Source organism: Pristis pectinata, chromosome 9 (genome assembly GCF_009764475.1).
Source record: "Pristis pectinata isolate sPriPec2 chromosome 9, sPriPec2.1.pri, whole genome shotgun sequence".
Taxonomy (NCBI): Eukaryota; Metazoa; Chordata; class Chondrichthyes; order Rhinopristiformes; family Pristidae; genus Pristis; species Pristis pectinata.
The window spans coordinates 53,347,055-53,374,902 of record NC_067413.1 but is presented as its reverse complement, the minus strand read 5'-3'; the positions used below and the strand labels follow the sequence as shown (position 1 = coordinate 53,374,902).

Genomic DNA, 27,848 nt, shown 5'->3' with positions numbered 1-27,848 from the left:
CGGCCTGTCAACATACTGTGTCAGGAATCCGTCCTGGACACACTTAACAAACTGCGCCCCATCTAAACCTTTGGCACTAAGTAGGTGCCAATCAATATTTGGATAGTTGAAGTTTCCCATTATAATAACCCCGTTATTTTCGCATCTCTCCAAAAACTGCCTCCCAATCTGCTCTTCAGTATCCCTACTGCTACCGGGGGGCCTATAGAATACTCCCAGCAGGGTAACTGCCCCTTTCTTATTCCTAACTTCCACCCATATTGACTCTAGAGAGGATCCTTCTACATTATCTACCCTTTCTGCAGCTGTAACAGTGTCCTTCACCAGTATCGCCACCCCCCTCCTCTTCTCCCCCCCCCCCATCCCTTTTAAAACACTGAAAACCAGGAATATTCAATATCCATTCCTTCCCCAATCTCAGCCATGTCTCTGTAATAGCCACCATATCATAGTCCCATGTACTTATCCAAGCTCTTGGTTCATCTCCCTTATTCCTGATACTTCTCGCATTCAAGTAAATGCACTTTAGCCCATCCACCTTACTACTTTTGTACTCTGCTTCTCCTTCCTCAAAGCCTCTCTACCTGTCAGATCTGACTTCTTCCCCATCTCCTTCTTCCTCTGACCTACTCCTCCAGTTCCCTTCCCCCTCGCAATCTAGTTTAAACCGTCCTGAACCACCCTAGCAAACCTGGCCGCAAGGATATTGGCCCCCCTCAGGTTTGGGTGTAACCCGTCCTCTCTGTACAGGTCCCACCTTCCCCAGAAGAGATCCCAATGATCCAAAAATCTAAAACCCTCCCTCCTGCACCTTGAGTTTGCACATTTTCTCTGTGACCACACAGGGTTCCCCCAGCAATCTGGTTTCCTCCCACAATCCAAAGGCATGGGGTTTGTAGGTTAATTAGCCCCATAAATTGCCCCTAGTATGTAGATGAATGATTGAATCTGGAGGGAAGCTGAAGGGAATTAAGGGAGAATAAACTGGGAAGAGTGTAAAGGGATGTTTTGTGGTTGATGCAGACTCAGTAGGCTGAAGGCCTGTTTTTAGAGCCGTAGAGCAATACAGCACAGATACAGGCCCTTTGGCCCAATGAGTCTATGCCGACCACGGTGCCCACGCAGCTAGTCCCAATTTTCTGTGTTCAGGCCATATCCCTCTAAGCCCCACCCCTCCATGTACCTATCCAAGTGCTTCTTAAATTATACCATTGTAACTGGTTCAACCACTTCCTCTGGCAGCTCGTTCCATAAACTCACCACCCTCTGCGTGAAAAAGTTGCCCCTCAGGTCCCTTTTAAATCATTCCCCTCTCACCATAAATCCATGCCCTCTCGTTTTGGACTCCCCTACCCTGGGGAAAAGACTGGCTACCATCCACCTCATCTATGCCCCTCATGATTTTATAAACCTCTATAAGATCACCCCTCATTCTCTGACGCTCCAAGGAATAAAGACCTAGCCTGGCCAACCTCTCCCAATAACTCAGGCCCTTTAGTCCTGCCAACATCCTCGTAAATCTCTTCTGCACGCTTTCCAGTTTAACTACATCTTTCCTATAACAGGGTGACCTAAACTGTACGCAGTACTCCAAGTGCAGCCTCACCAACAACTTATACAACTGCAACATAATGTCCCAACTCCTGTACTCAATGCCCTGACTGAAGGCCAGCATGCTAAATGCCTTTTTCACCACCATGTCTACCTGTGACGCTGCTTTCAATGAACTATGCACTTATTCTTCAACGTCCCCTCTGTCCCATTACACTCCCTAGACCCCTACCATTCATAGTACGTTCTACGCTGGTTTGACTTTCCAAAATGCATCACCTCACATCACAATACATCTGTATTGAAAGCCATTTGCCACTCCTCTGCCCATTTCCCTAACTGATCAAGATCCCCCTGTAATCTACGATAACCTTCTTCAGTATCAACACCACCTCCTAACTTATTGTCATCCGCAAACTTGCTCATCAAATCTTGTGCATTTGCATCCAAATCATTTATATAAATAATGAATAACAAGGGTCCCAACACCAACCCCCGTGACACACCACTGGTCACCAGCCTCCATTCCGAGAAACAACCTTCAACCACCACCCTCTGCTTCCTACCTCTGAGCCAATTCTGAATCCACCAAACTAGCTCTCCCTGGATTCCATGGGACCTAACCTTCCAGATCAGCCGACCATGCGGGACCTCGTAGAAGGCCTTCTGAAGTCCAAACAGACAACATCCACTGCCCTACTCTCATCTACCTTTCTAGGTACCTCTTCAAAAGTCTATAAAAGGTTTGTCTAGCACGACTTTCCACTCACAAAGCCACGCTGACTCCTCCCAATCAGACTCAGTCTATCCAAATTCTGGTAGATCCTGTCCCTCAGGATTCCCTCCAGTAACTTCCCCACTACTGATATCAGGCTGACTGGTCTATAGTTCCCTGGCTTGTCCTTGCTACCTTTCTTAAACAATACTGCACTGTACAACTCTGTGACTCTAATGAAATCTAAAGACTTAAGAAAACAATACTATAGCAAAATGAATGTAATGATTAATATTCAAGAAATTCATGCAGAGAATTGGCACGTTAAGAAATTTAACTTTTGCTTGACTGGACCACATTCAAAAGTATATATACACTGAGATCAGGTTCAAATCTGAAGTCACATGCTCCAAGTTTACCCCAAAACAAAACATTTCTTTATGCTTGAACTTTAAAAGAAAAACAACCAAACACAAGATCACAGTGTGAGCACATGCTCAGTGAGCAGGTCTTCTTCAAAGAAAAACAGTGCAGAAATACAAAACACTCCATCAACACAATAACACTTTCCAATAAGATTTGGACAAACCACAAATCATATAATTTTCCATATTACAATATTCTTGAACAATAATATATAAAAATATAAAATTAAAGCCAAGCTACTCACAGACTAAATCAGGAAGCCCTATTCCCACACATAAAAAGGTTAAAATCTGGAATACTTTTTTTTCCAAAAGACTGGATTCAGAGGCTACGGAAGTATTCCAGACCCAAAATTGAGAGATCTTTTATCAAGTATTTAGAGATGTGAAACAAAAATGGGCAAACAGAACTGATGTACAGACCTGGCATGGTCAATGCTAACAGTAATAGAGGCTTGAGGCATTCACAAGAACAAATTCAAGGATAAGTGCAGGGTAAAAACTGGGATCATCATTGCATCAACTCATCTTTGCTATCCATACACCATCAAGAAGGCTAATGCCTCATTAGATAAATTAAATGGTACCACGGTGTGTCAATTAACCATGTAGTTCAAGGAAATCCTCACTTATGCTGAGTTAGCTGTTCACCAACTGGTCATTGAAATCCAATACATTTGGCACTAGCCACATATGTCTAATTTGGGAAAATAGATATTGCCACTCACATTTCAAATTAGTCAACAAAATGTCATACAAACAATCATCAGGCAATGGAACTCAGGTCCCATATATCAATTGTAAATATATGTCTATTTTAACTTTTGTGTGTGTTTGTTGATAAAGCAATAAAACAAGCAGCAATGTGCTCTGCATGACTATGTTTTTCTTCCTTGGCTACTGAATAATTAGTTGCTGTTAGAATTAACTTCCTTAAGAATGTTATAGTTTTCTTTTCATTTCATTGTACTGCTTGGCAGGGAGTTACAGTATGTGAATACAGCTGTGATGAAAGAATAGCTACATACTTCCAAGTCAGGACTGTGTGTGATTTGAAAGGAAACTAACTGGTGGTATTCTGATACATCTGATTAGACAGCCAGAATCTTTTTCCTAGGGTAGAAATGACAAGTACTAGAGGGCATAGCTCTGAGGTGAGCTGGGGGGTGGGGGGGAATTAAAGGGGATGTGCGGGGCAAATGTTTGTTTTTACACAGACAGTGGTAGGTGCTTGGAATGCACTGCCAGGGACAGTAGTGGAAGCAGATACGATATTGGTGTTCAAGAGGATTTTAGATAGGCACATGAATATGTGGGGAATGGACAGATGTAGTTCACGTGCAGTCAGAAGGGATTAGTTCCTCCTTATAACTCGTCCTCCAGTCCCGGCAACATTTGTGTGAATTTTATCTGCACACTTTCCAGCTTAATGACACCCTTCCTGTACTATGGCGACCAGAATTGCACAAATTACTCCAAGTGCAGTCTCACCAAAGTCTTGTACAGTTGTAACATGACATTCCAACTCTTGTACTCAGTGCCCTGTCTGATGATGGTAAACGTGCCAAATGCCTTCTTCACCAACCTGTCTACCTGTGTTGCCACTTTCAAGGAACAATGTACTTGCACCCCTAGTCATTCTGAATTGCTTGATGTACCAGCCTATTAGTTTTCAGTAAATTGTATGCTAGGACACCTGGGTCCTTTGAATATCAGCACTTCCCAATCTGTCACCATTTAAAATACATTTTGGTTTTCTGCTTGATGCATCAAAGTGGACGACCTCACATTTCTTTCCCACATGACATTCCATCTGCCATGTTCCTACCCACTTAGTTTTTCTATATCCCCTTGAAGTGATCTTACATCCTCTCCCTATTCATAATCTGAGTTTTTATCTTCAGCAAATTTGAAAAGGTTCTGTTCCCTCAGCCAAATCATTGTTGTAGATTGTGAATAGTTGGGGTGCAAGTATCAACCTCTGCAGTATCGCACTAAGCAGAGTCTGCCAACCTGACAAAGACCCTTAAATTTCCACTCCTGGCTTTCTGTCAGTCAACCAATTCTCAATTCATGCCAGTATACTACCCACAAATTCCATGTACTCTAACCTTGTTGACTACCCTGTGTGGTATCTTATTCAAAACCTTCTGAAAATCTAAATACACCAAATCCATTCATTTTTTTGTCTTCTCATATCTTAGTGAACTGTGGTAAAATAGTCAAACATAATTTTCCTTTCATATACCTAAGCTGACTCTGCTCAATCCTATTATACTTTTCAAGGTACTCTGTTATTACATCCCTCATTACAGATTCTAGCATTGTTCCTACAAGTGATGCGAGGGTGACAGTGTGGTTGTTTTTTCCTTTCTCTTGCCACGCTGTCTTAGATAGTGGGGGCACATTTGCTGCCTTCCAATCTGCAGGAATCTATAGAATTTTGAAAGATGATACCATCATCTCTACAGCCAACTCTTTCAAAGTTATGGGATGTAAACCATCAGACCTCTGAGATTTATTGGCCTTCAACAATTTATCTGGCATTTCTTTTTAGTTCATACTAACTTCCTTCAGTTCATTTTTTCCACAAAAACTGTGCAGAGATCACTGCAACCAACACAGTCATGTACCTCTACCAAAAGTCAGTCTTTTGCATCTTCCTCCATGAAGATGGATATTAAGTACTTCATTTCTCTGCCATTCCCTCATTCCCCATTATAATTCTCCCATCTCAGTCACATTGCACAAAAACAGGCACTTTGGCTCAACAACCATCAATCATCCATTTACACTAATACCATTTTATTCTCCCGATATTCCCAACAGCTCCTCCCAGATTCTACCAATCACCAAATGGCCAATTAGCTACCAACCCTCATCTTTGGGATGTGGGAGAAAACTGGAGCACCCAGATAAAAACGAATGTCGTCAGAGGGAGTTAGTACAAACTCCACACAGACCACAGCTGAGAAAAAACAACCAGCTATGATTTCCTAGTTAAATTTCAGGCTTCCAGCTTCATATTTTCTGCATTTAAGGGAACACATGCTGTTTATTCTCAAAATAAAGACCGACAGGATTTTAGGAACAGTGGTTGAATGTGTACTAAACCACCGCAGTCAGAATGCAAAGTAATGTAGAAAATTTTGTTTTGATAATAGCAATTAATCCATTCTGTATTCAGGTGTTGAGATTTACTTGTTGAGATTTACTCTACTGCTCTTCTTACACATACACACACAAGTAATCATGGCTTGATTATACAAAGCCCAGATACTGCAGTAGTTATGATCAGGAAATGGTAAGGGCTCACTGTCATCAGAAGGTGAAACTGTCTTTGGGATTTCTACACATTCCTCATTTAATGTGGAAACCCTGAAGCTAGCACCTGTGATTCAGCACTCCACCAAAGGGGGTAGAGTTCTGCAGGGCTCATCACAATCTGCAAATCAATGAACTGATGAAAATTTCAGGTATTTATGAATTAGCCAATTGGTAAAATATTCTGAAAATACTTCATTGCATGAGATGCAAGAGAATTACTTCATAGACAACTCTGGTTCTTCTGAACTAACTTTGCACAAGATTCAGAACTATTTCAAAATAGATCTAAGAATTGTTACTTTCTGCTTCTAACTAAATTAACAAAAATCACAGATATAAAAACACAGAAGGATTTACCTCAGCCCATCACTTCCATGCCATTGAAAACAAAAGTGCTACTTCCAGCTGCCAGTCCACAACAGTCACACCCTGCAGGTTACAGCATTACAAGTGTTTATTTGGGTACTTTTTCAGTGTTATGAGAGTTTCTGCCTCCTTTCAGGCAATGAGTTCCAGATCCCTACCATTCTCTCAGGTGAAAAAATAGTGAATTTCCCTCTAATCCTTTTACATTAAATCTATTTCCCTATGTATTGACCTCTTTGCTCTTTCCCTTTCACCCTGTGGACAACTCTCATATTTTAATACATTATTAAATGTCTCCTCAATCTCCTTAGTTTCAAAGAAAGCAACTCCAGCCTAGTTAGTTTTGCCTCACAACTCTAATTCTCCCACCCTTGCCATACCCTTACAAATCTCTGCAGCCTCTCTGGTGTTACTGAAACTTTCAGTAATGCAATGATGAGAGCTGTACACACTTCTCCAGTTGCAGCCTCACTCTTGTTTAACGGTTCTTTCTTGACTCCTTTGCCTTTGTATTCCATGCATTGGCCAAAAAAAAGTGACCCACGTGTCTTTTTCATCAGCTTATCTAACTATCCTATTGCCTTCAGGGATCTGAAGAGTTACACTCCAAGATCCCACTATACCTCTACACTTCCCAGTATTGGAAGAATTCTTGTAATATTGCCTGGTCTTGTTCACTCTCCCTAAATGCATTGTTTCACAGTTCTTCAGACTGAGTTCAATGCATTATTTTTCATCCACATGCCCAGTCCCAATCAAATTTGTTGCAGGCTTAATGCTTTTTTTTCCTCTTTATCAACTGCTACCAATTTTGGTATCACATGCAAGCTTATAAATTATGACTCCTAGATTTAAAGCCAAGTCATTCGATATATATCACAAATCCCAGGTATATATTCCAACCTTTAATTCATGCTTTGTAAAATGTTTAAAATTAGTTTTATTTGGTTGTATTATTTGTACTGAGAATCAGAGATTTCCAGCCGCTGTGAATTTCACTACCGTGCTTTGATGAAAGAAGCACATTCATTTGCTGAGACAGCCCATCTTAAGTACCATCCACAAACTATTCTTGTTGACTGGAGCAACACACACAAAGTGCTGAAGGAACTCAGCAGGCCAGGCAGCATCTATGGAGGGAAATAAACAGTTGATGTTTGAGGTTGAGACCCTTCATCAGGACTGAACTGATTCTTGTTGACTAAACTGAATGCCTTTGGCAAGGCCACAATAACAATACTGAGGACACAATACTGATTTCAACACTTCCCTTGTAGCTTTCAGGCTGTGAATATTCTACCTGTTGATCCTCCAACACCCTGAAAATGTCTCTGACTATGCTCACTGATCGTGATTTTGAAAATACCTGTGGAGGCAAATTCTAGTCCCTGTATTTCAGACTGTGCTCCAACTGTTGAAGGAGAATGGCCCGGACCAAGCAGACAGTGTACAGATCGACTGGAGGGGAAGCTCCTTGCAAACAGCTGGCTACTAAAGCGGAGCAGAAGAGTGCTCCAGCCACAGGCAGGGTGTAGAAGCCTCATTCCTACAGGCCTGGTACTGTGGCTCTGGAGGGAGATCTGGCACTACCAGATAAAACGCCCAGCTGAGCTGCTCATCCGCAGACTGCCCTTGCGGCACCTGGTGTGAGAGAGAGAGAGATTGCCCAGGACTTCGAGACAGACCTGAGCTTCCAGAGCTCTGTCATCATGGCCCTATAGGAGGCCAGTAAGGCTTATGTGGTGGGACTCTTTGAGGCCACCGACCTCTGCACCATCCACACCATCATGCCCAAAGACATCCAGCTGGCCCGCTGTATCCACGGGGAGCACACTTGAACCCAGACTCAGCACCAAGGACAAATTCATTGTATAAATAAAGGATAACTCCTCCCTACGCAGCCCATACCAAAGAGCAATCCAATGCTTCCTACGATAGTAGGTAGAGACCCACGTCTATCCTGGATGTGACACGTAAAACCATGAAAAGTGCACCCAGCAATGAGTGTATCCAATAGCCAAATCCCTTGTCATCTAACTAGTGATGCACATGAATGGATGAAGGAGATTCCCACTGGCCCTGCGTATTATCTAGTGAAACCACAGCCAAGGGAAACGGGCTTGGCAGAATTGGTGTGAAAAGACGACTCTGTTGAGCTTGACTCTAGTCTGACACTGTGAAGAGACGTGAGAGGTGTAGAATAAGTGAAAACGTTTCTAGCAAAAACATTTCCAGCTCGGATGTTTCTCTCTGATTGTCAAAACACATCTTAAATATGAACAATCTGAGGACCTATGAAGTCCTCCGGGATAGCCTCTTCTTGTCATTTCATAAGATAAGATTGAGTTAAGTAGCCCAGTTTCATACTTTGCTGACTGTGATCACCACTTTTATACACATCAATGGAACATTGTCAGCACTAGTTGATTGCACAAGAATATCTGCTTGATTGCACTGAGTGCCATGACCAGGATTGGTGGATCCATTATGTCTCAATGTGGCATCTCTAAATGATTGTTGATTGAGCACCAAGATAAAATGCTGAACTTATCGTTCCTAGATTTTATCATGCTTGATAATAAAATATTACGATAGGCTGAATGAATAGGAGTGATATCAGACTTGAGGATCCGAAGACAACTCATCATAAAGTATTTGGTATTGTGTTGTCCTGAAGCGTGGTATAGCCATTTCCTGACCATCCCTTTTTTCCCATTTCCTAGAGCATGTTTGAACCTGATATTGAGCTCTGCTACGGGCAGTCATCTTAACATCACAGCACTTCTCTTTGATCCAGAATTGATGAGCTGTATGTGTTTGATCTTTAAAATATTGGTCAGCAATGTCTTCCGCATCAAACCAGACTCTGCTTTATACTCCAGAATCATAAGACATCTGCACATCAAGGTGTTCCCTCTTAAGTTGCATCTGAAGTGTGCTCATTTTTTTTCAGGCAGAGGTTTGTCAAGTTGAGTCTGTAACTTTTGAAGAACAATGCCAAGCTTGAGCTTGGTGTAAATTCAGGTTGGCTGCTTAGACACTCCATGTTGCTGGAGACAGCCAAACATGATGTGTTTATGAGACCAACATCCAGTACCTCACAGGACACAACTGAGTTTAATATCATATATAATCGCATTGTCTCTCTACTGAGGAATCATACAGAGTATTGCCTTTGAAGACTTTAATTTGTTTGCTTGCCGGATCATGGTACAGATGCTAGTTAGTTCATGCTGGCTGCAAAAAAGGCAAAGTGCCACTTGCTTTCTCTCAGCTGCCAGCATGCTGACCATGCAGAGCCAGCCATACTTCCTGTCACAACCAATATGCACTTTAAAGTCTCCTTTTTCAAACTGTTTTTGCATGGTACTGCTTTTATTACTACATTCAGCTTGCTTAGAAATCTTTCTTTACATCAGCATGAACTTCAACAGTAACTACTGCTGTGTGGCGTCCATGCTATAGAGCCAAGTGGTGAGATAGGTGGTGAGAGAGATGTAACCTGTTACACCTTTGAAGAATATAACCAAGAGATTTCCACCCATCATGACAGAGAGGGGTGGCATTTGAGAGTCCTGGGATGCTTGACTGCAAGAAAGGCTGCAGATAAGTCTAAAAGGATGAAGACAATAGTTTGTCACAGTGAAGATCACAAAGAATATCATTTAATATAACGACCATTTCAATAACTATCCATTCATTTCATGACCATCTGATTATCTCACCAGTGTCTATCAGAATCAAAGAATAGATAATTTTGTTACAAACTAAACACATTCTTCAATGTAAGCCAAATGCTGGCCTTTAACCAGGTCACATCTAATCAGTCAACATCTGTGGAGGGAGAAAAGCTAAAGATTCAGTCAATAACCTTTCATCAGAATTAAATAGATTTTAAGATGCAGAACAGAAGAAAAACTGGAGGGTCTGTGAAGGGGTGGAAGTCAGGAGTGAAGAAGTGACAATCTGCAAGGCACAAGCAGGTAGTGCACCAAGTCAAAAGGTGGAGTGCCATCACTTGAGCTTTATTAGGCTCAAGAAATGTGATATTAGTCTATAAATGGGACAGAGAATTAAAGTGACAATTGACTGTAAATAGGGGCACATTTGGAAACTGATCGGAAAAAATCTTCAAGGCAGTCACCAAATCTAACTTTGGACTCCTCAGTGTAGAGGAGAATATATTGTAAGTTGTGAAGACCACTGGAACTAGTAAAAGTCGATAATTATATTTGGATGCTAGGAGGGGAGGAGATGCAGGTATTTCATCTGAAATAACATGGGAACATGCTGTGCTGTAGCGGCAGGGATGGTTGAGGAGCGAGTTGCAGTCAAAAACCTATGATGAAGAGAGACAAGCAGAGCTAGTCTCCCCACTTCAATATTATTCACTTGGAGGAAGCAAGTGGAGAGATGAGAAATTAAAGAAAAAAATTTAGCCATATGGAGAGTACTGCCGATGGATGGGGTCTGGCTTTACCTTCTGAGAAGGCTTGCATAGGGCTTGATTAGTAAGTTTGCGGCTGGCCTACCATAGGGAGATTGAGCCCAGGAAACAGTTGCTGAAACAGCACACAATCTCCATGTCATGTGACCAGTGAGTCATCAGAAGACTTGCCCACCTGTCTACATCAATGGTGCTGAGGTCGTGAGGGTTGAGAGCTTCAAGTTCCTGGGAGTGAACATCAACAACAGCCTGTCCTGGTCAAATCATGTAGATGCCACGGCCAAGAAAGCTCACCAGCACCTCTACTTCCTCAGGAGGCTAACGAAACTTGGTTTTTCCCCTTGACTCTCACCAACTTTTACCGATGCACGATAGAAAGCATCCTATCAGGATGTATCACGGCTTGGTACGGCAACTGCTCTGCCCAGGACCGCAAGAAACTGCAGAGAGTTGTGGACACAGCCCAGCGCATCACGGACACCAGTCTCCCCTCCTTGGACTCTGTCTTTACCTCTTGTTGTCTTGGCGAAGCAGCCAGCATAATCAAAGACCCTACCCACCGGGACATTCTCTCTTCTCTCCTCTTCCATCGGGTAGGAGATACAGGAGCCTGAGGGCACCTGCCACCAGACCTAAAGACAGCTTCTACCCCACTGTGATAAGACTATTGAACGGTTCCCTTATACAATGAGATGGACTATGACCTCACGATCTACCTTGTTGTGATCGTGCACGTTATTGCATTGCACTTTCTCTGTAGCTGTGATGCTTTACTCTGTACTGTTATTGTTTTTACCGGTACTACATCAATGTACTCTGTACTAACTCAACGTAACTGCACTGAGTAATGAATTGACCTGTACGATCAGCTTGTAAGACAAGCTTTTCACTGTACCTCGGTACAAGTGACAATAATAAACCAATACCATCTAACTTTGAACCCTCAAGTACACCTTTATCTTTCCAACGGTATCTATAAATAATATTGACATCCCTTTCTACTCTTTTTTTCTTCCTGATTTTTCTTGAATACAAGGAATACTGCAAGATAGGATCCTTCTTCTTCCCTTGTTTAAGCTAATTTTCCTAATGACAAATTTTACTTCAAGGGTAGCCTCCCACCTCTTCTACTGTATGTCTCAAAGGAAACTATTCACATGATTTCTTAATCACCACATTTGTCTTTCCTGCTACCCTCAGGGATATGGCAAGAATGAGTTCCTTGGGCCTAAGGTGCCTTGAACAGGCTCTGGGGGTGGAGGGGAGATGGGATGGTGATGGTGGGGGGGGGGTGGGGTTGCAGTGGGAATACGGTACCACATGAGGATCAGCTATACAGGACAGTAACTTAAGCAGCCAGGATCTGCACTCGGAGCATTGAATAAAGGGCAACATAATTGAGACACAAGATTTTTATTTTGGGGGGAGGGGGTTAAAGGGTAAATATCAGGAAGATGTTTCTCCTCATGGGAGAGCCTAGAACTCTAGGGCATGACCTCAGAATAGAGGGGTAACTATTTAAAAGCAAGATGAGGAAGAATTTTGCTGACTTGCCATTTTAATGATTCACAATATAATAGTCAATAGAATACCGACTTTGCCATAAAAACGAAGAAAAGTGCAACAAAAAAATGAAGCAAAAGAAAATAACCAGTAAATCTGAAAATAACGTACATTTGATTTCACTTTTGTGACATACAGATTCAACTTCAAATAGATTTGAGCAAATTATTTTTTGTCTTTTATTTCCATCTTTATTCAGTACCTTGAATACCAAAGACATATAATCAAGAAACGTATGTGAATGATAGGGAAGGAATGACCATATAAATTCATACAACCAGTTAGGAATCCACGTAGAAGGACTGAAAGTGTTGTTGGTCTGAAAGCATGAGAATGCATGTTCTAAATCCATTGCTTATTAACTGAATATTGACAAAAAAAATATGGTTTCAGGTGATCTGTTCTTGAAATTGACTTAGATTGGACTGCACAAATGCTTTGATTTTCCGGCACAGCCAGACTAAGCACCGATTTTGAAGTTGTCCACAGATTTCAAACTTTCCTTCTGCCAATGTCTGTTACTGTCTGGCATCGGTTCAACAAGACCCTGATCATTCAGCAACAGTGATTGTTTCAAGCTCGCTGAGTAATCAGACACATTGAAGAATTCTCAGATAGGCGAAGGAGGAAAAGAATAATTTCCATTAAAAGTATTAAATATTTTATGCAGTGTGAAATAGGGATTAGAACCTACACATAGAATTCACACAGAAGTAGAAATATTATAAGTAGGGTCAGAGGTCGCTGATAGGTAAATATAGAAATTCCATATTTATTTCCATACAAGAGGAAGCCACTACGGTCACTGAGTCTGTGTTGACTCACAGGGCAATCCCATCCCTCTCTAATTTTCCCTGTAATCTATTCTCACAGTCTCATCAGCTCTCTCCAGATTCTACCACTCATCTACACTCTAGGGGCATTTTACAGCAGTCAATTAATCTATCAACTTGCACATCTTTGGGATGAGGGTGGAAATCAGAGCACCTGGGGAAAATGCATGTGGTCACAAGGAGAACATGCAAACTCCACACAGACAGCACCCAAGGTCAGGATTGACCTCAGGCTGCTGGAGCTGTGAGGCAGCAGCTCTACTGGCTGCACCACTGCACTGCCCAAACAGTTACTAGAAGTCTATCTATGCCTCACAAAGTGAGATGAAGGGAAGCTCACAGCTAGAATGATTTGTCAATACTCAATACTTTTGTCAATTCATGGATTTCTTTCAGACTATGAAGGAGGCCTGTTAAACTCCCAATCCTCTGGCAAGTGATGGAAGGCATCCTCAACTGTGCTATCAAGCAGGATTTACACACCAATACCTTGCTTACTGATGCCTAGTCAGGGTTTCACCAGCTATACTCAGCTCCAGTCCTCATCACAAACTTGGTCCACACAGCAAAGAGCTGATTTCCATCAGGTGAGAGTGATTGCCTTTGACATCAAAGTAACATTTGACCAAGCTTGACAGTGGGATTACTGATAAAACTGGTCAATGGGCATCAAGGGAAAACACTCCAATGGTTGGGCCACACCTCACACAACAAGTATCATTATCTTTATCAGAAATCAATCATCCCAGCCACACAATATGTCAGAAGTGGGGGTGTTTGCTGATGATTGCACAATGTTCAATTTCATTCACAACTCCTCACAACTGCATGTAGCAAGGCCAAGACAACAGGCACAGGCAGTTAACAGATGAATAATATTCATGCCATAAGAGTGCAAGGCAGCGACCAGCTTCAACAAGCAAGAGTCTAACCACCTTCCTTTGACATTTAATGGCATTTTCATCGCCATGTGTCCCTCTATCAATATCCTGGGGGGAAAAGGGGGAAGAAGCAGGTCATCCTTAAACAGAAACTCAAACTGAACCACCACATTAATCCCGTAGATACAAGAGCAGATGAAAGGCTGGGTATCCTGTGGCAAGTGACTCACCTTCTGACATCCAAAGCCTTTCCACCATCTACAGAACACAAATCAGGAGCAACAGTGAAACGTATATTCCTTTTGCCTAGAAGAGTGTAGCACCAACAACACAAGAAGGTTGACACTAAGAGTCTGCATGATTAACATCAAATCCACCACCATAAATGGTCATTTCCTTCTGCACATCATAGCTGCAATGTGGACCATCTACTTGCCTCAGCTAGTCCAGTAGCACTTCCCAAAAACCATGAATTCCACCACCAAGAAGGACAAGAACAGCAGGTAGATGGAAACAGCACCAGTTACAAATCACATACCATCCTGATATGGATATACATCATTTCCTCTTCATTGGCACTGGGTCCAAATCTTGGAATTCCCTGCCCAACAGTATGCAGGGAGTAACACAGAAGGAACACAGCACCACAGGATGGCAGCTCACCACCACTCTTGCAGGGGCAACATAGGATGGGCAGTAAATGCTAGACTTGCCAGCAACACCCAGATCTCAAAAAAATGTTAAAAAAACTTGCAATTAAACCGAGTATTTGTGCAAATCCCAAAGATGTCAGTTTCACGATGGAGAGTGGAGAGAGTTTGTCGCCATTACAACTAAAAAAAAGTCAGTTGAACTGGGCCATACCTGTCCAGAAATAGGATTTGACACTTTTGGTGCACGAGAAGTGTGCTATGTTTAGCACCCACACAACTTAGATCTCCCAAAACACACTATTGGGAACTGCAAACAGAACTTGCAGTTGCTGTATCACTGCCACACTAACAGCAGGGAATCTAACCAGTGCTTAAAGAACTCTTCCCTTGGCAGCCGGAGGAGAATGGCATTAGAGGCTGTCTTGGAGATATAACACAGTACAGCACAGGAACAGGTACTTCAGCCCACGATGTCTGCACCAACTAGGCTGATCTAACTACTCGCATCTGCCTACACAACATCTGTATCTGCCTATTCTCTGCCTGTTAATGTGCCTGCCCAAATGCCTCTTAAACATCACTATCGTATCTACTTCCACCACCTCACATGGCAGCACAGTCTGGGCACCTCCCACTCTCTGTGTGAAAAAACTTATCACATAAATCTCCTTTAAATTTTCTCCCCCTCACCTTAAATCTATGTCCTCCAGTATTTGACATTTCTATCCTGAGAAAAGACACTATCTATCCTATCAATACCTCTCATAATTGTATATACTTCTATCAGGTTGCTGCTCAGCCTCCAACACTCCAGAGAAAATAATCCAAGTACGTCCCTCCTCCCCTTGTAGCTCATACTCTTTAATGCAAGCATCATCCTGGTGAACCCCTTCTGCACCCTTTCCAAAGCCTCTGCACGTTTTGCGTAATGCAATTATCAGAACTCCACACAACACTCAAAATGCGGCCTAATCAAAGTTTTATACACCTGAAACATGACTTCCCTACGTTTATACTCAACACCCCAACCGATGAAGACAAGTATGCTATCCATCTTCTTTACCACCCTATCTACTTGTGTTGCCACTATCGGGGAGCTATGGACTTGTACCCCAAGATCCCTCTACACTTTAATGCTCCCAAGCCTCCTGCCATTTACTGTATACTTTCCTCTTATTTGACCTCCCAAAGTGCAACACCTCACACTTGTCTGGATTAAACTCCATCTGCCATTTCTCTGCCCACATTTCCAATTGGTCTATAACCTGCTGAATCCTTTGACAACTTTCCTCACTATCCACAACTCTGCCAATTTTCGTGTTATCTGAAAACTTACTCATCAGACCACCTACATGTTTGTTCAAATCATTTCTATGTATCACAAACAAAACAGAGGTCCTAGCACTGATCCTTGCAGAACATCACTGGTCACAGACCTCCAGTTAGAACAACACTCCTCCACATCTACCCTCTGTCTTCTAAGAGCAAGCCAATTTTGAATCCAATCTACCAAGTCTCCATGGATCCTTGTCAAAAGCTTTAATAAAGTCCACGTAGACAACAACCACTGTCCTGCTCTCATCAATCACCTTTGTCACCTCCATCAAGAAACTTTGGCGGTTTCGTTTCGGGTCATTTCGGTGAACTTCGGAGCAGCTAAGTGTTTTTTTCTCTCTAATCGGGAATAGCGGGGCGAGACTGCACAGGCACGTGACGTAAGCGGGTAGCGCGCAGGCAGTTTAAAAAGAAAACCGCCATATCCAGCAGGCAGCGTTGGAGTGGGCTGCGGAGTGAGAGGGAGCAGAGTGATTGGGCTTTGGCTCAACGGGCTTAGGCAGTAACGGGGTGAGGCGAGGTAGGTGATTTGAGGAAAGGAAGTCGAATGAGTGCGGTTTTCTGTGCTCAGTGTCAGATGTGGGAGATCCTGGAGTCTCCCAGCCTCCAGGACGACATCTGCACCCGGTGTGTCGAACTGCCACTCCTGAGGGACCACGTTAGGGAACTGGAGATGCAGCTCGATGACCTTCGTATGGTCAGAGAGAATGAGGAGGTGGTAGAAAGGAGTTATAGGCAGGTGGTCACACCGGGGCGACGGGAGTCAGGCAAGTGGGTCACAGTCAGGAGGGGAAAGGGGAATAGTCAGGTACTAGAGAGTACCCCTGTGGCTGTACCCCTTGACAATAAGTACTCCTGCTTGAGTACTGTTGGGGGATACAGCCTACCTGGGGAAAGCAACAGTGGCAGTGTCTCTGGCACAGAGCCCGGCCCTGTGGCTCAGAAGGGTAGGGAAGGAGAGAGGAGGGCACTAGTGATAGGGGACTCTATAGTTAGGGGGTCAGACAGGCGATTCTGTGGATGCAGGAAAGAAACTCGGAAGGTAGTTTGCCTCCCAGGTGCCAGGGTCAGGGATGTTTCAGATCACATCCAAGATATCCTGCAGAGGAAGGAAGAACAGCCAGAGGTCATGGTACATATTGGCACCAACGACATAGATAGGAAAAGGGATGAGGTCCTGAAAAAAAGACTATAGGGAGTTAGGAAGAAAGTTGAGAAGCAGGACCACAAAGGTAGTAATTTCAGGATTACTGCCTGTGTCACGCGACAGTGAGTATAGGAATAGAATGAGGTGGAGGTTAAATGTGTGGCTGAGGGATTGGAGTAAGGGGCAGGGATTCAGATTTCTGGATCATTGGGGCCTCTTTTGGGGCAGGTATGACCTGTACAAAAAGGACGGGTTGCACTTGAATCCCAGGGGGACCAATATCCTGGCGGGGAGGTTTGCTAAGGCTACTGGGGAGAGTTTAAACTAGAATTGTTGGGGGGGTGGTATCCGAACTGGAGAGACTGGGGAAGAGGTGTTTGGCTCTCAAATAGAGGAAGCTTGTAGTAGGTACGAGAGGGAGGATAGGCAGGTGATGGAGAAGGGACGTGCTCAGACCAATGGTTTGAGATGTGTCTATTTTAATACAAGGAGTATTGTGAACAAGGCGGATGAGCTTAGAGCTTAGATAAATACTTGGAGCTATGATGTGGTGGCCAGTACAAAGATTTGGAAGGCTCAGGGACTGGAATGGTTACTTCAAGTGCCGGGTTTTAGGTGTTTCATAAAGGACAGGGAGGGAGGCTAAAGAGGTGGGGCAGTGGCACTGTTGATCAGAGATTGTGTCACGGCTGCAGAAAAGGTGGACATCATGGAGGAACTATCTACAGAGTCTCTGTGGGTGGAGGTTAGGAACAGGAAGGGGTCAATAACTTTACTGGGTGTTTTTTATAGGCTGCCCAATAGTAACAGGGATATCGAGGAGCAGATAGGGAAGCAGATCCTAGAAAGTTGTGATAATAACAGAGATGTTGTGATGGGAGATTTTAATTTCCCAAACCTCGATTGAGATCTCCATACGGCAAGAGGTTTAGATGGGGTGGAATTTGTTAAGGAAGGATTCTTGACACAATATGTAGATAAGCCTACAAGAGGAGAGGCTGTGCTTGATTTGGTATTGGGAAATGAACCTGGTCAGGTGTAAGATCTCTCAGTGGGAGAGCATTTTGGTGATAGTGATCATAATTCTATCTCCTTTACAATAGCATTGGAGAGAGATAGGAGCAGACAGACTAGAAAGGCGTTTAATTGGAGTAAAGGGAATTATGAGGCTCTCAGGCAGGAAATTGGAAGATTAAATTGGGAACAAATGTTCTCAGGGAAAAGTACGGAAGAAATGTGGCAAACATTCAGGGGATATTTGTGTGGAGTTCTGCATAGGCATGTTCCAATGAGACAGGGAAGTCACAAGAGGACACAGGAACTGTGGTGTACGAAGGCTATAATAAATCTAGTCAAAAGGAAAAGAAATGCTTACAAAAGGTTCAGGGAGCTAGGTAATGTTAGAGATCTGGAAGAGTATAAGGCTAACAGGAAGGGGCTTAAGAAGGAAATCAGGAGAGCCAGAAGTGGACATGAGAAGGCCTTGGTAGGCAAGATTAAGGAAAACCCCAAGGCATTCTACAAGTATGTGAAGAGCAAGAGGATAAGATGCGAAAGAATAGGGCCTATCAAGCGCAACAGTGGGAAAGTGTGTATGGATCCGGAAGAAATAGCGGAGGTACTTAATGAATACTTTACCATCAGTATTCACTATGGAAAAAGATCTGGGTGATGGTAGTGAGGACTTGCAGCAGGCTGAAAAGCTTGAGCATGTAGATATTAAGAAAGAGGAGGTGCTGGAACTTTTGGAAAGCATCAAGTTGGATAAGTCACCAGGACCGGATAAGATGTACCTCAGGCTACTGTGGGAGGTGAGGGAGGAGATTGCAGAGCCTCTGACAATGACCTTTGCATCATCAATGGAGACAGGAGAGGTTCCAGAAGATTGGAGGGTTGCGGATGTTGTTCCCTTTTTCAAGAAAGGGAGTAGAGATAGCCCAGGAAATTATAGATCAGTGAGTCTTACCACAGTGGTTGGTAAGCTGATAGAGAAGATCCTGAGAGGCAGGATTTATGAACATTTGGAGAGATATAATATGATTAGGAATAGTCAGCATGGCTTTGTCAAGGGCAAGTCCTGCCTTACGAGCCTGATTGAATTTTTTGAGGATGTGACTAAACACGTCGATGAAGGGAGAGCAGTAGATGTAGTGTATATGGATTTCAGCAAGGCATTTGATAAGGTACCCCATGCAAGGCTTATTGAGAAAGTGAGGAGGCATGGGATCCAAAGGGACATTGCAATGTGGATCCAGAACTGGCTGGCCCACAGAAGGCAAAGAGTGGTTGTTGAAGGGTCATATTCTGCATGGAGGTCAGTGACCAGTGGTGTACCTCAGGGATCTGTTCTGGGACCCTTACTCTTTGTGATTTTTATAAACGACCTGGATGAGGAAGTGGAGGGGTGGGTTAGTAAGTTTGCAGATGACACAAAGGTTGGAGGTGTTGTGGATAGTATGGAGGGCTGTCAGAGGTTACAGCAGGACATAGATAGGATGCAAAGCTGGACTGAGAAGTGGCAGATGCAGTTCAACCCAGATAAGTGTGAAATGGTTCATTTTGGTAGGACAAATATGATGGCAGAGTATGATTCTTGGCAGTGTGGAGGATCAGAGGGATCTTGGGGTCCGAGCCCATAGGACACTCAAAGCGGCTGCACAGGTTGACTCTGTGATTAAGAAGGCATATGGTGTATTGTCCTTCATCAATCAGGGAATTGAATTTAGGAACCGAGAGGTATCGTTGCAGTTATATAGGACCCTGGTCAGACGCCACTTGGTGTACTGTGCTCAGTTCTGGTCACCTTACTACAGGAAGGATGTGGAAGCCATAGAAAGGGTGCAGAGGAGATTTGCAAGGATGCTGCCTGGATTGCGGAGCCTGCCTTATGAAAGCAGGTTGAGGGAACTCGGCCTTTTCTCCTTGGAGCAACAGAGGATGAGGGGGGACCTGATAGAGGTATATATGATGAGAGGCATTGATTGGGTAGGAAGTCAGAGGCTTTTTCCCAGGGCTGAAATGGTTGCCGCAAGAGGACATAGGTTTAAGGTGCTGGGGAGTAGGTATAGAGGAGATGTCAGGGGTAAGTTTTTTACTCAGACAGTGGTGAGTGCGTGGAACGGGCTGCCGGCAACGGTGGTGGAGGCGGATACAATAGGGTCTTTTAAGAGACTTTTGGATAGGTACATGGAGCTGAGAAAAAGAGAGGGCTATGGGTAAGCCTAGTAATTTCTAAGGTAGGGACATGTTCAGCACAGCTTTGTGGGCTGAAGGGCCTGAATTGTGCTGTAGGTTTTCTAGGTTAAGTTGGTAAGACATGACCTCCCCTGCACAAAGCCATATTGACTATCCCCAATAAGCCCATGCTTTTCCACATGCGAGTAGATTCTATCCCTAACAATCTTCACCAACAATTTCCTTATCACTGATTTAAGTTTCACCAGCCTTGAATTTCCTTGTTTGTCTCTATTGCCCTTCTTAAATAGGGGAATAACACGGGCCGTTCTACAATCCTCTCAGACCTCACCTGTGGCTAAAGAGGATGCAAAGATCTCTGTCAAGGCCCCAGCAAATCACTACTCTTGCCTCTCTCAATAACTTGGGATAGATCCCATCAGGCCCTGGGGACTATCCACCTTCATGTTCCTTCAAGAGCTCCAAAACTACCTTGTCCTTCTTATCAACATGCCCTAGAATATCACTATACCTCTCTCTGATCTCGCTATCCACCATGCCCTTCTCCTTGGTGAATATTGACGCAAAGTACTCGTTTGGTACCTCGCACACTTCCTGTAGCTCCAGGCATAAATTACCCTTGGGTAGTCCTACTCTCTCCCTAGTTACCCTCTTTGTTTTTAATGTATATATAAAATGCCTTGGGATTCTCTTTGATTTTACTCACCAAGGACATTTCATTGCCCCTTTTAACACCTTCTGCTTCACTGTTTAAATTCTCTCCTGCTTCCACAAAGACCCTGTCTGATTTCAGCTTCCTAAACCTTACATATTCTTCCTTTTTCTTTTTGACTAAATTCTGGAACCTTCCCATCCTCGTCTTTCTTCCTTACAGAAACATGTTGGTGCTGAATTCTGACCAGCTGCTTTTAAACTACTCTCAGATGTCAGATGTGAAATTACCCAAAAACAGATGAGGGATAACATGGAGGAGGAGACACTCTGTGACTGCCTGACCCAATTGCTTGTTACACCATGAATATGAGGTGCAGGCTGATAACAGAGTTAGTAATTGCGCCACACAGTCACCTGTGCTGCAGGAACCAGTCTACTCTTATTCATGGTGACATAATGCAGCCTGATACTGGGCCATCTTGGCTGGTGCTGCATGTTGATACCTTGCAAGGTTATTGACCACCTGCTCCACAGCAAATCCACAACTGTCCTTGGAACAGCCACTAGGAAAGCACCAGGACAGAAAGGCTCAGGCTGGAAGGGTCTACCCAGAGTTTCCTGGGATCAACACTCTACCCTCAATCCATCTGAAGAATTCTTTAGTGAGTGATGCCAGAGATTGCCAGTTTTCTTCAGGCTAAGCTATACATGTGCCTGCTCTTTCAGATCACAATCACTCTGAACTACATAGCTTCCAGGTCTTCCAATGTATACCACAAAACTGAACTCTCGATATCATGGATGTTCTTAAATCAAGCAGAGCAGAATTCGAAATAAAACAGAAAACTCTGGTAAAACACAGCAGGCTAGGCAGCATCTGTAGAAAGAGAAACCATTAATGTTTTATTTCAAATACCCTTCAACAGATCTCGATTCGTTTCCAACTCCTCAAATGCTGAGTATAAGAAATCTGGAGCTTAATTAGTCTTTAGAAGTTCAGTCCAATCAGTGCTACTGATCTGAAGAGAGCCATTACAATGAGGAGCTTAGTGCACCATGCCATGAGAGTTTGAGATGTGATCCCACTGCCTGGACCATTGAGTGGGGCTCCCTCTAGCCTCTCAAATTTGAGTGGGTCTCAAATTTAGACATCATCTGCTGTATGCTACAGAATCCAGCAATCATTAAATCAGATGGTGAGGAGGATGAGGCCTAGGATCACCATGGTAGGTGCCAATAATTCTGCTATCTGGGTATGTCAGATAGCTCAGAGTTTCGCATCAGTGCATCGCTCCTCCAGCTCACAATACACATGGAGTACACAGCCAAATGCAACAAAACCTTACACCATTTGGAAATGGAATGCGAAGTGGCAACGTACTACTGACCCACAGTTGTGCCTGGCAATGATCAACAGAATCAAGTGGAAATCTCTATATTTTCCCTTGATGTTGAATGGTTCATTGCTCAGATCCCTAGAAGTAACATCCTGGGGATCATCTTTGACCTCATTTCATGAAGCTATTCTACCATGAACAAGGCACGTCTTTGACCCAAGAGAGGTTTTCTACAGCTCCCAAGGCCCAGAAGAATGTTCTACCTCATTCAGGACGATGCATTCCCCTCCACTGACACCCCAAGAGTCAACTGAGCCTCATCACAATCTAAAAACGACAAAATATCTGCAGAATACGCCATGTAACAAATAGATGGCAACAAAGCATCAAAGCTTCCTCTCCACAACCCACATCAGCTAGAAATACAAGTGGACTACAAAATACTCAACATCCTCACTCAGAAATATACTTCTCCTAACCTGTGTGCTCACTCATTCATTATGTTGCAGCTGCCCTGTAATAGTGTCAGACATTCCTCGCTACAGGTACTGCTGGGTGGCTACACAGCATCCACAATTACAATTAGGGATGAGCAACAATTGCTGACTTCCAAAAACACCCTGCACCCTGGAGTGATAACCAATAAAGAAAAATCCAAATATCTGTGGCGACACATTTCTCTAAATCTATCGATCCCTCTGCACAAATGATGAAAACCACAATCAAACCAATCAACATGCCAAACATTGTATACATCTAACTAAGACTAAAACCATGCAATTGGTGTGCTTTGCCTACTGCCCATCTTCTGCACACCTTTGCCTATGCAGTGCTCTCCCAGTGGCTGTTGCCAGCCTGGTTTCAGACTGCATTGTCTCACCATGAGCGACAGTGGTCTGGGCTAGCTGGCTGAAGTGCAAAGTGTTGGTACTATTGAGGAGCCATGGAAGGACTGTGTTGGAGGTAGGACAGCCAATTTATACTGCATGCTGTAGAAGATGGGCTTTAGGCTCCACACAAAGCAATGCACAGGGTTGGAGCTGGACACCTTCCATGCCTCTAGCCATTGCAGACAGGCCTTTAAACAGAACTGGCATATTTTCTCACCCTCTGGTGATCTGGCACATGAGCTAACATTAATCCTGGCAGGGCTGCACTACTGTGCACTACACCTTCTCGTAGTTCAGCTGAACCTGTGTAGATGGCATTTCTTGGCTCTCTGAAATGAGAAGAACATAAGAGTATGGTTGTGATGAAGGAAGGGTGCACTTGAAGGGGGCACATTTAAATTATCTGCATGTTACAATGCGGGAGAAATGGTGTGATTAGGCAGAAGTAGAGTATAAGTAGGAGGATTACAAACTGTGATTTTCAACCATCTCGATCCTCAATGAGGACTCAGCAGAAGTGAATAAAACAACACCATTATGGCAGTGAACACAAGGATCCGTGATTTTGGTAGATGGAAAAGAAGAAAATATCATCCTCTACTGACCACAGGCTCAGTGGTGGTCAAGCACACAATCAACAGCAACATCTCTTCCACTGCATTCTCTGCAAAGGTTCTGGATTTCTCCCTTAAATTCCTTTGCCTCACTTTCTCTCTTAAGACAATTCTTAAAATCTACTGCTTTGACCGAAATTTTAAATATCTGCCTCAATACCTTCATGTGATAAGTGTCAAATTCTGTTTGACGATACTCCTGCAAAGCACCCTGGGATCTTTTGCTAAGTTATGCGTTGTTGTAAATGCAAGTTGTTGTTCATGAAATTGTCCTTGTGACTGAAGTAAAAGAGACCTGAAGGTGCAACATGCTGTTCAATACAGGCACTATTTCCCAAGACCAAGATAATCACACCCCTTGTCTGAATTCCTGTCTGAGGTGAATTTGCACTAATGATTAGACTGCATAAATTAAAAAGCCTTTTATTTGTATATTACAAATAAGATCTTAAGGGTGGCCAACAAGTTCTCAGATGAATTTATAACACATATCACAACCTGCTCCATTTAACTTCATGTCACATTCCCCATCAATGAGAACCATCAATTTCTGTATGTTATAATTTAGAAACAAAAACACACGCTGACAGCAACTGCAATCACAAAGTCACTGAAGGACTTCCGGAATGAATGTCATACCAAATTAGGGCTCTTGTACTTCCTTTTAGCCAACTTCTTGCTGCTAAGGCAAATATATTTAGAAACACACAACAGGAACTGCAACCTCTTGCTAATAAGAGGCTGATGAACAAGCAGCACAGCTTCCTTTAACAGACACTCGCCAGTACAAACTGCAATCATGAAATTAATGGTTTTTAAATCCAACACTATGAATAGAAAAGCAGCTGAAAGTCTTCAAGGGCCCAATTATAGGGTCAAAAAATTGAATCATTTCTCTGTTTCATCATTGGTGTCGAGAAGAGTACAACATTTAATTGAAATCATTAGATTGGAACTTAAGCAAGTAAATTGACACATTAGTTTAAAAACAAAGCCTGCTAAACAAGTTTAACATTCTACCTCAGCTTCTGCAATAAATCCTTAATACTCTGGCCAAGAAATGTGCATCAATCTTTGTTCCAAAATATTTTAGTAATGTACCCTATTTTTTGTGGAATAAGATTTCCATTAGCCTTTGCAATGAAGAAATACTTCATCACATTACGGCAGAACAGAGAGCTGTAAATTTAAGGTAATGGCTTCTTCTTCAGGACCACCTGTCCCTCAGAGGAAACAGTTGCTTCTTTCCTTCCAATTCCTTTGTTCGTCTTAAACACCTCAGTTAAATTGTCACTTAATCATCTATATGCAAAAAATACAAACCTCATATCCACAACTTGCCCTCATTATTTAATCCCTTAGCGCCTCTGAAATCCCTTCCTGAACAAACACTCTTGCTTCTGTTGCATGACAAAATCCAGATTTTAACTGACTCTAAATTCTACCTCCACATCATTCAAATAGTTTCTGAATCTACCTACTGGCTTTAATTTATTTGTTCTGAACCCCCAAATTTCTGTTCCTCCGTTGTTCCTAACTTCAGTTTCTAAAGCATTCCTTCATTGAATGACAATTTTAAATGCTTTTTCTATCATTTACAGTATTTACTGGGCCACCCAACTTAGAGATGCTGATATACTTGGATATACAGTTCTCCACTCTTACTTTAATTTGTAAATACAATGCAGGATCAGTACAAACCCTGGGGTGCACTGCTAGTTGCATCATGCCAATTTTCTTTATCCCAGCTCTGTGCCATTCACCTCCCCAAGGTCAGTGAGATGGCTCTGAGCCCAGGTTCTCTCTTTTTTGGTAACAATCTCTTTTTGCAAACTTACTAAGTGGCTTGTGCTAATCCACAATAATACCCACAACTGCTCCTTTATATACAAAGTAGATAACCCCCTTGAAAAAAATTATTATTCACATTAGACAATGATAGAATGGCTATACTTTCCTGGTTTTCCCTTTCTCCCTTTAAGAAATAGGATGACTTGAACAATTTTGCAATTCAAGATGACAACCCTTAAATTATATTTTGGTTTACTTTGTATCCTCAACCTATGAAGTCCAATGCTTAGCACGTATTCAAATAAGTCTGCCATTTCCTTATATTACAAGTTAATTTCTGTTTTTCTTTTTTATAAGCAGCTCCCACTTCTCACTATGCATCCTTTACATCTTTGAGCCAGCAGGATCTCAGCTGTTCATTCAATGTTATAAGTTATAGTTTCTCCCTCTCTCGGGTTCTTACCGAAGGTTTCTCAAACTCTATTTCTGAAGAAGTTGCGGACAAAGGACTGACAGGACTCAGTGATGGCGAACTCTCCACACTGGAAATATAGTCTGGATCAGGAACGTAGAGGTTCTGCAGAAGACAGAGTAAAAAAGAAGCACTCAACAACCAATTATAAACCACTGGAGGATCTGTGCATTTCCTAATTTTTGCGAAGTACTCAAATTTAGCAACCTATTTAAAAATCTATAAAGAAAGTAAACCAAAGAAAAAAAAATAAAGTTCATCTTCTACTTAACCATTTTAACACAATGCAGCTTTATAACTACAGCAATGACATTTGGCAGAAACGTACAACTGAACTTGGGAGGAGGAGAAAAAGGAATAGAAGAACAAAAATTACTGGTCCACATCAGCTTCTGAGGTGCGCCAGTGGAAGTGTGATCTATGGACATTAAACAAGGATGAGCATAAGGAATATATCTGGCATTGAACTCCTGTACAATCACATTCTCATCCAACACCACTGAGCTTCATGAGTGAAGAATGAAAATGAAAACAGAAAATGCTTGAAATGCTCAAAAGCATCTGTGGAAATTAGAAAACTGATTTAATGTTTCTGGCACGTCAGGCAAATGAACAGTCGATGTTTCGAGTTGAGACACTTCATCTGGACTGACTTATTCTGTCCAGACAAAGGGTCTCGATCCCAAATGTCCACCGCCCATTTCCCTCTGCAGATGCTATCTGACCTGCTGAGTTCCTCCAGCAGATTGTTGCTGCAGATTCCAGCATCTGCAGTCTCTTGTGTCTCCTAATGTCTCAGGCAGATGACCTGGTGTTAGAGCTGGGAAAAGTTAAGCCAGAGAAAATTATGACGGGGGACGGGTAAAGAAAGAGGAAGAGAATGGGCAAAGTCTGTAACTGGATGAAAATGCAAACAGTGGCTGTGGTGCTGCAAGTTGATTGGGGGTGCTTGTTGGCCCAGGGTCGTTGCAGTGACTTTGTACTGTTTCAAGGAACTCAACACTCCCAAAAACCATTGAGACAGGCTGTAGTCAGGAGGGGAAAGCTCAAAAGAAGTCAGCAGATAAACCAGAGAACACAAGAGATTCCGCAGGTGCTGGAATCTGGAGCAACACACACACAAAATGCTGGAGGAACTCAGCAGGTCAGGCGGCATCTATGGAGGGAAATAAACAGTTGATGTTTCAGGTCGAGACCCTTCATCAGGACTGGAAAGGAAGAGGGCAGAAGCCAGAATGAGAAGGTTGGGGGAAGGGGAGGAGCACAAACTGGCAGATGATTGGTGAGTCCAGGTGGGAGGGGGAAGGTAGGTGGGTGAGGGAGGGGGAATGAAAGGGAATGATGTGAGAAGCTGAGAGGTGATGGGTAGCAGAGACAAAGGGCTGAAGAAGGAGGAATCCGGTAGGAGAGGACAGTTGACCGTGGAATAAAGGGAAGGAGGTGGGGAATAGATGGGCAGGTCATGAGGGCAGCGGAGGGGAAAGGCAAGAGGTGAGGGTGCCACAGGAATGAGGGAAAACAAAGGCAGGGGGGAGAAAGGGGAAAAAGAAAGTTAGAGAAATCAATGATGAGGCCATCAGGTTAGAGGCTACCAAGGCGGAATATGAGGTGTTGTTCCTTCAGTCTGCGTCTGACCTCAATGTGGCAGTAGA

At 43.1% G+C, this 27,848-nt stretch overlaps 1 protein-coding gene and 1 pseudogene across 4 annotated transcripts in view; one reads left to right on the top strand and one right to left on the bottom strand.

Annotated features, from left to right (window-relative positions):
* Nucleotides 1–27,848, bottom strand: part of oxr1a (oxidation resistance 1a) — a 387,780-nt gene that overhangs the window by 123,504 nt on the left and 236,428 nt on the right. For all 4 annotated transcript variants that reach the window (XM_052023890.1, XM_052023892.1, XM_052023891.1 and 1 more), the window contains one exon: nt 26,188–26,301. In XM_052023890.1, the coding sequence (XP_051879850.1) occupies nt 26,188–26,301 (114 nt within the window). The remainder of the gene's footprint in view (nt 1–26,187; nt 26,302–27,848) is intronic.
* Nucleotides 7,809–8,222, top strand: LOC127574666 (histone H3-like; annotated as a pseudogene).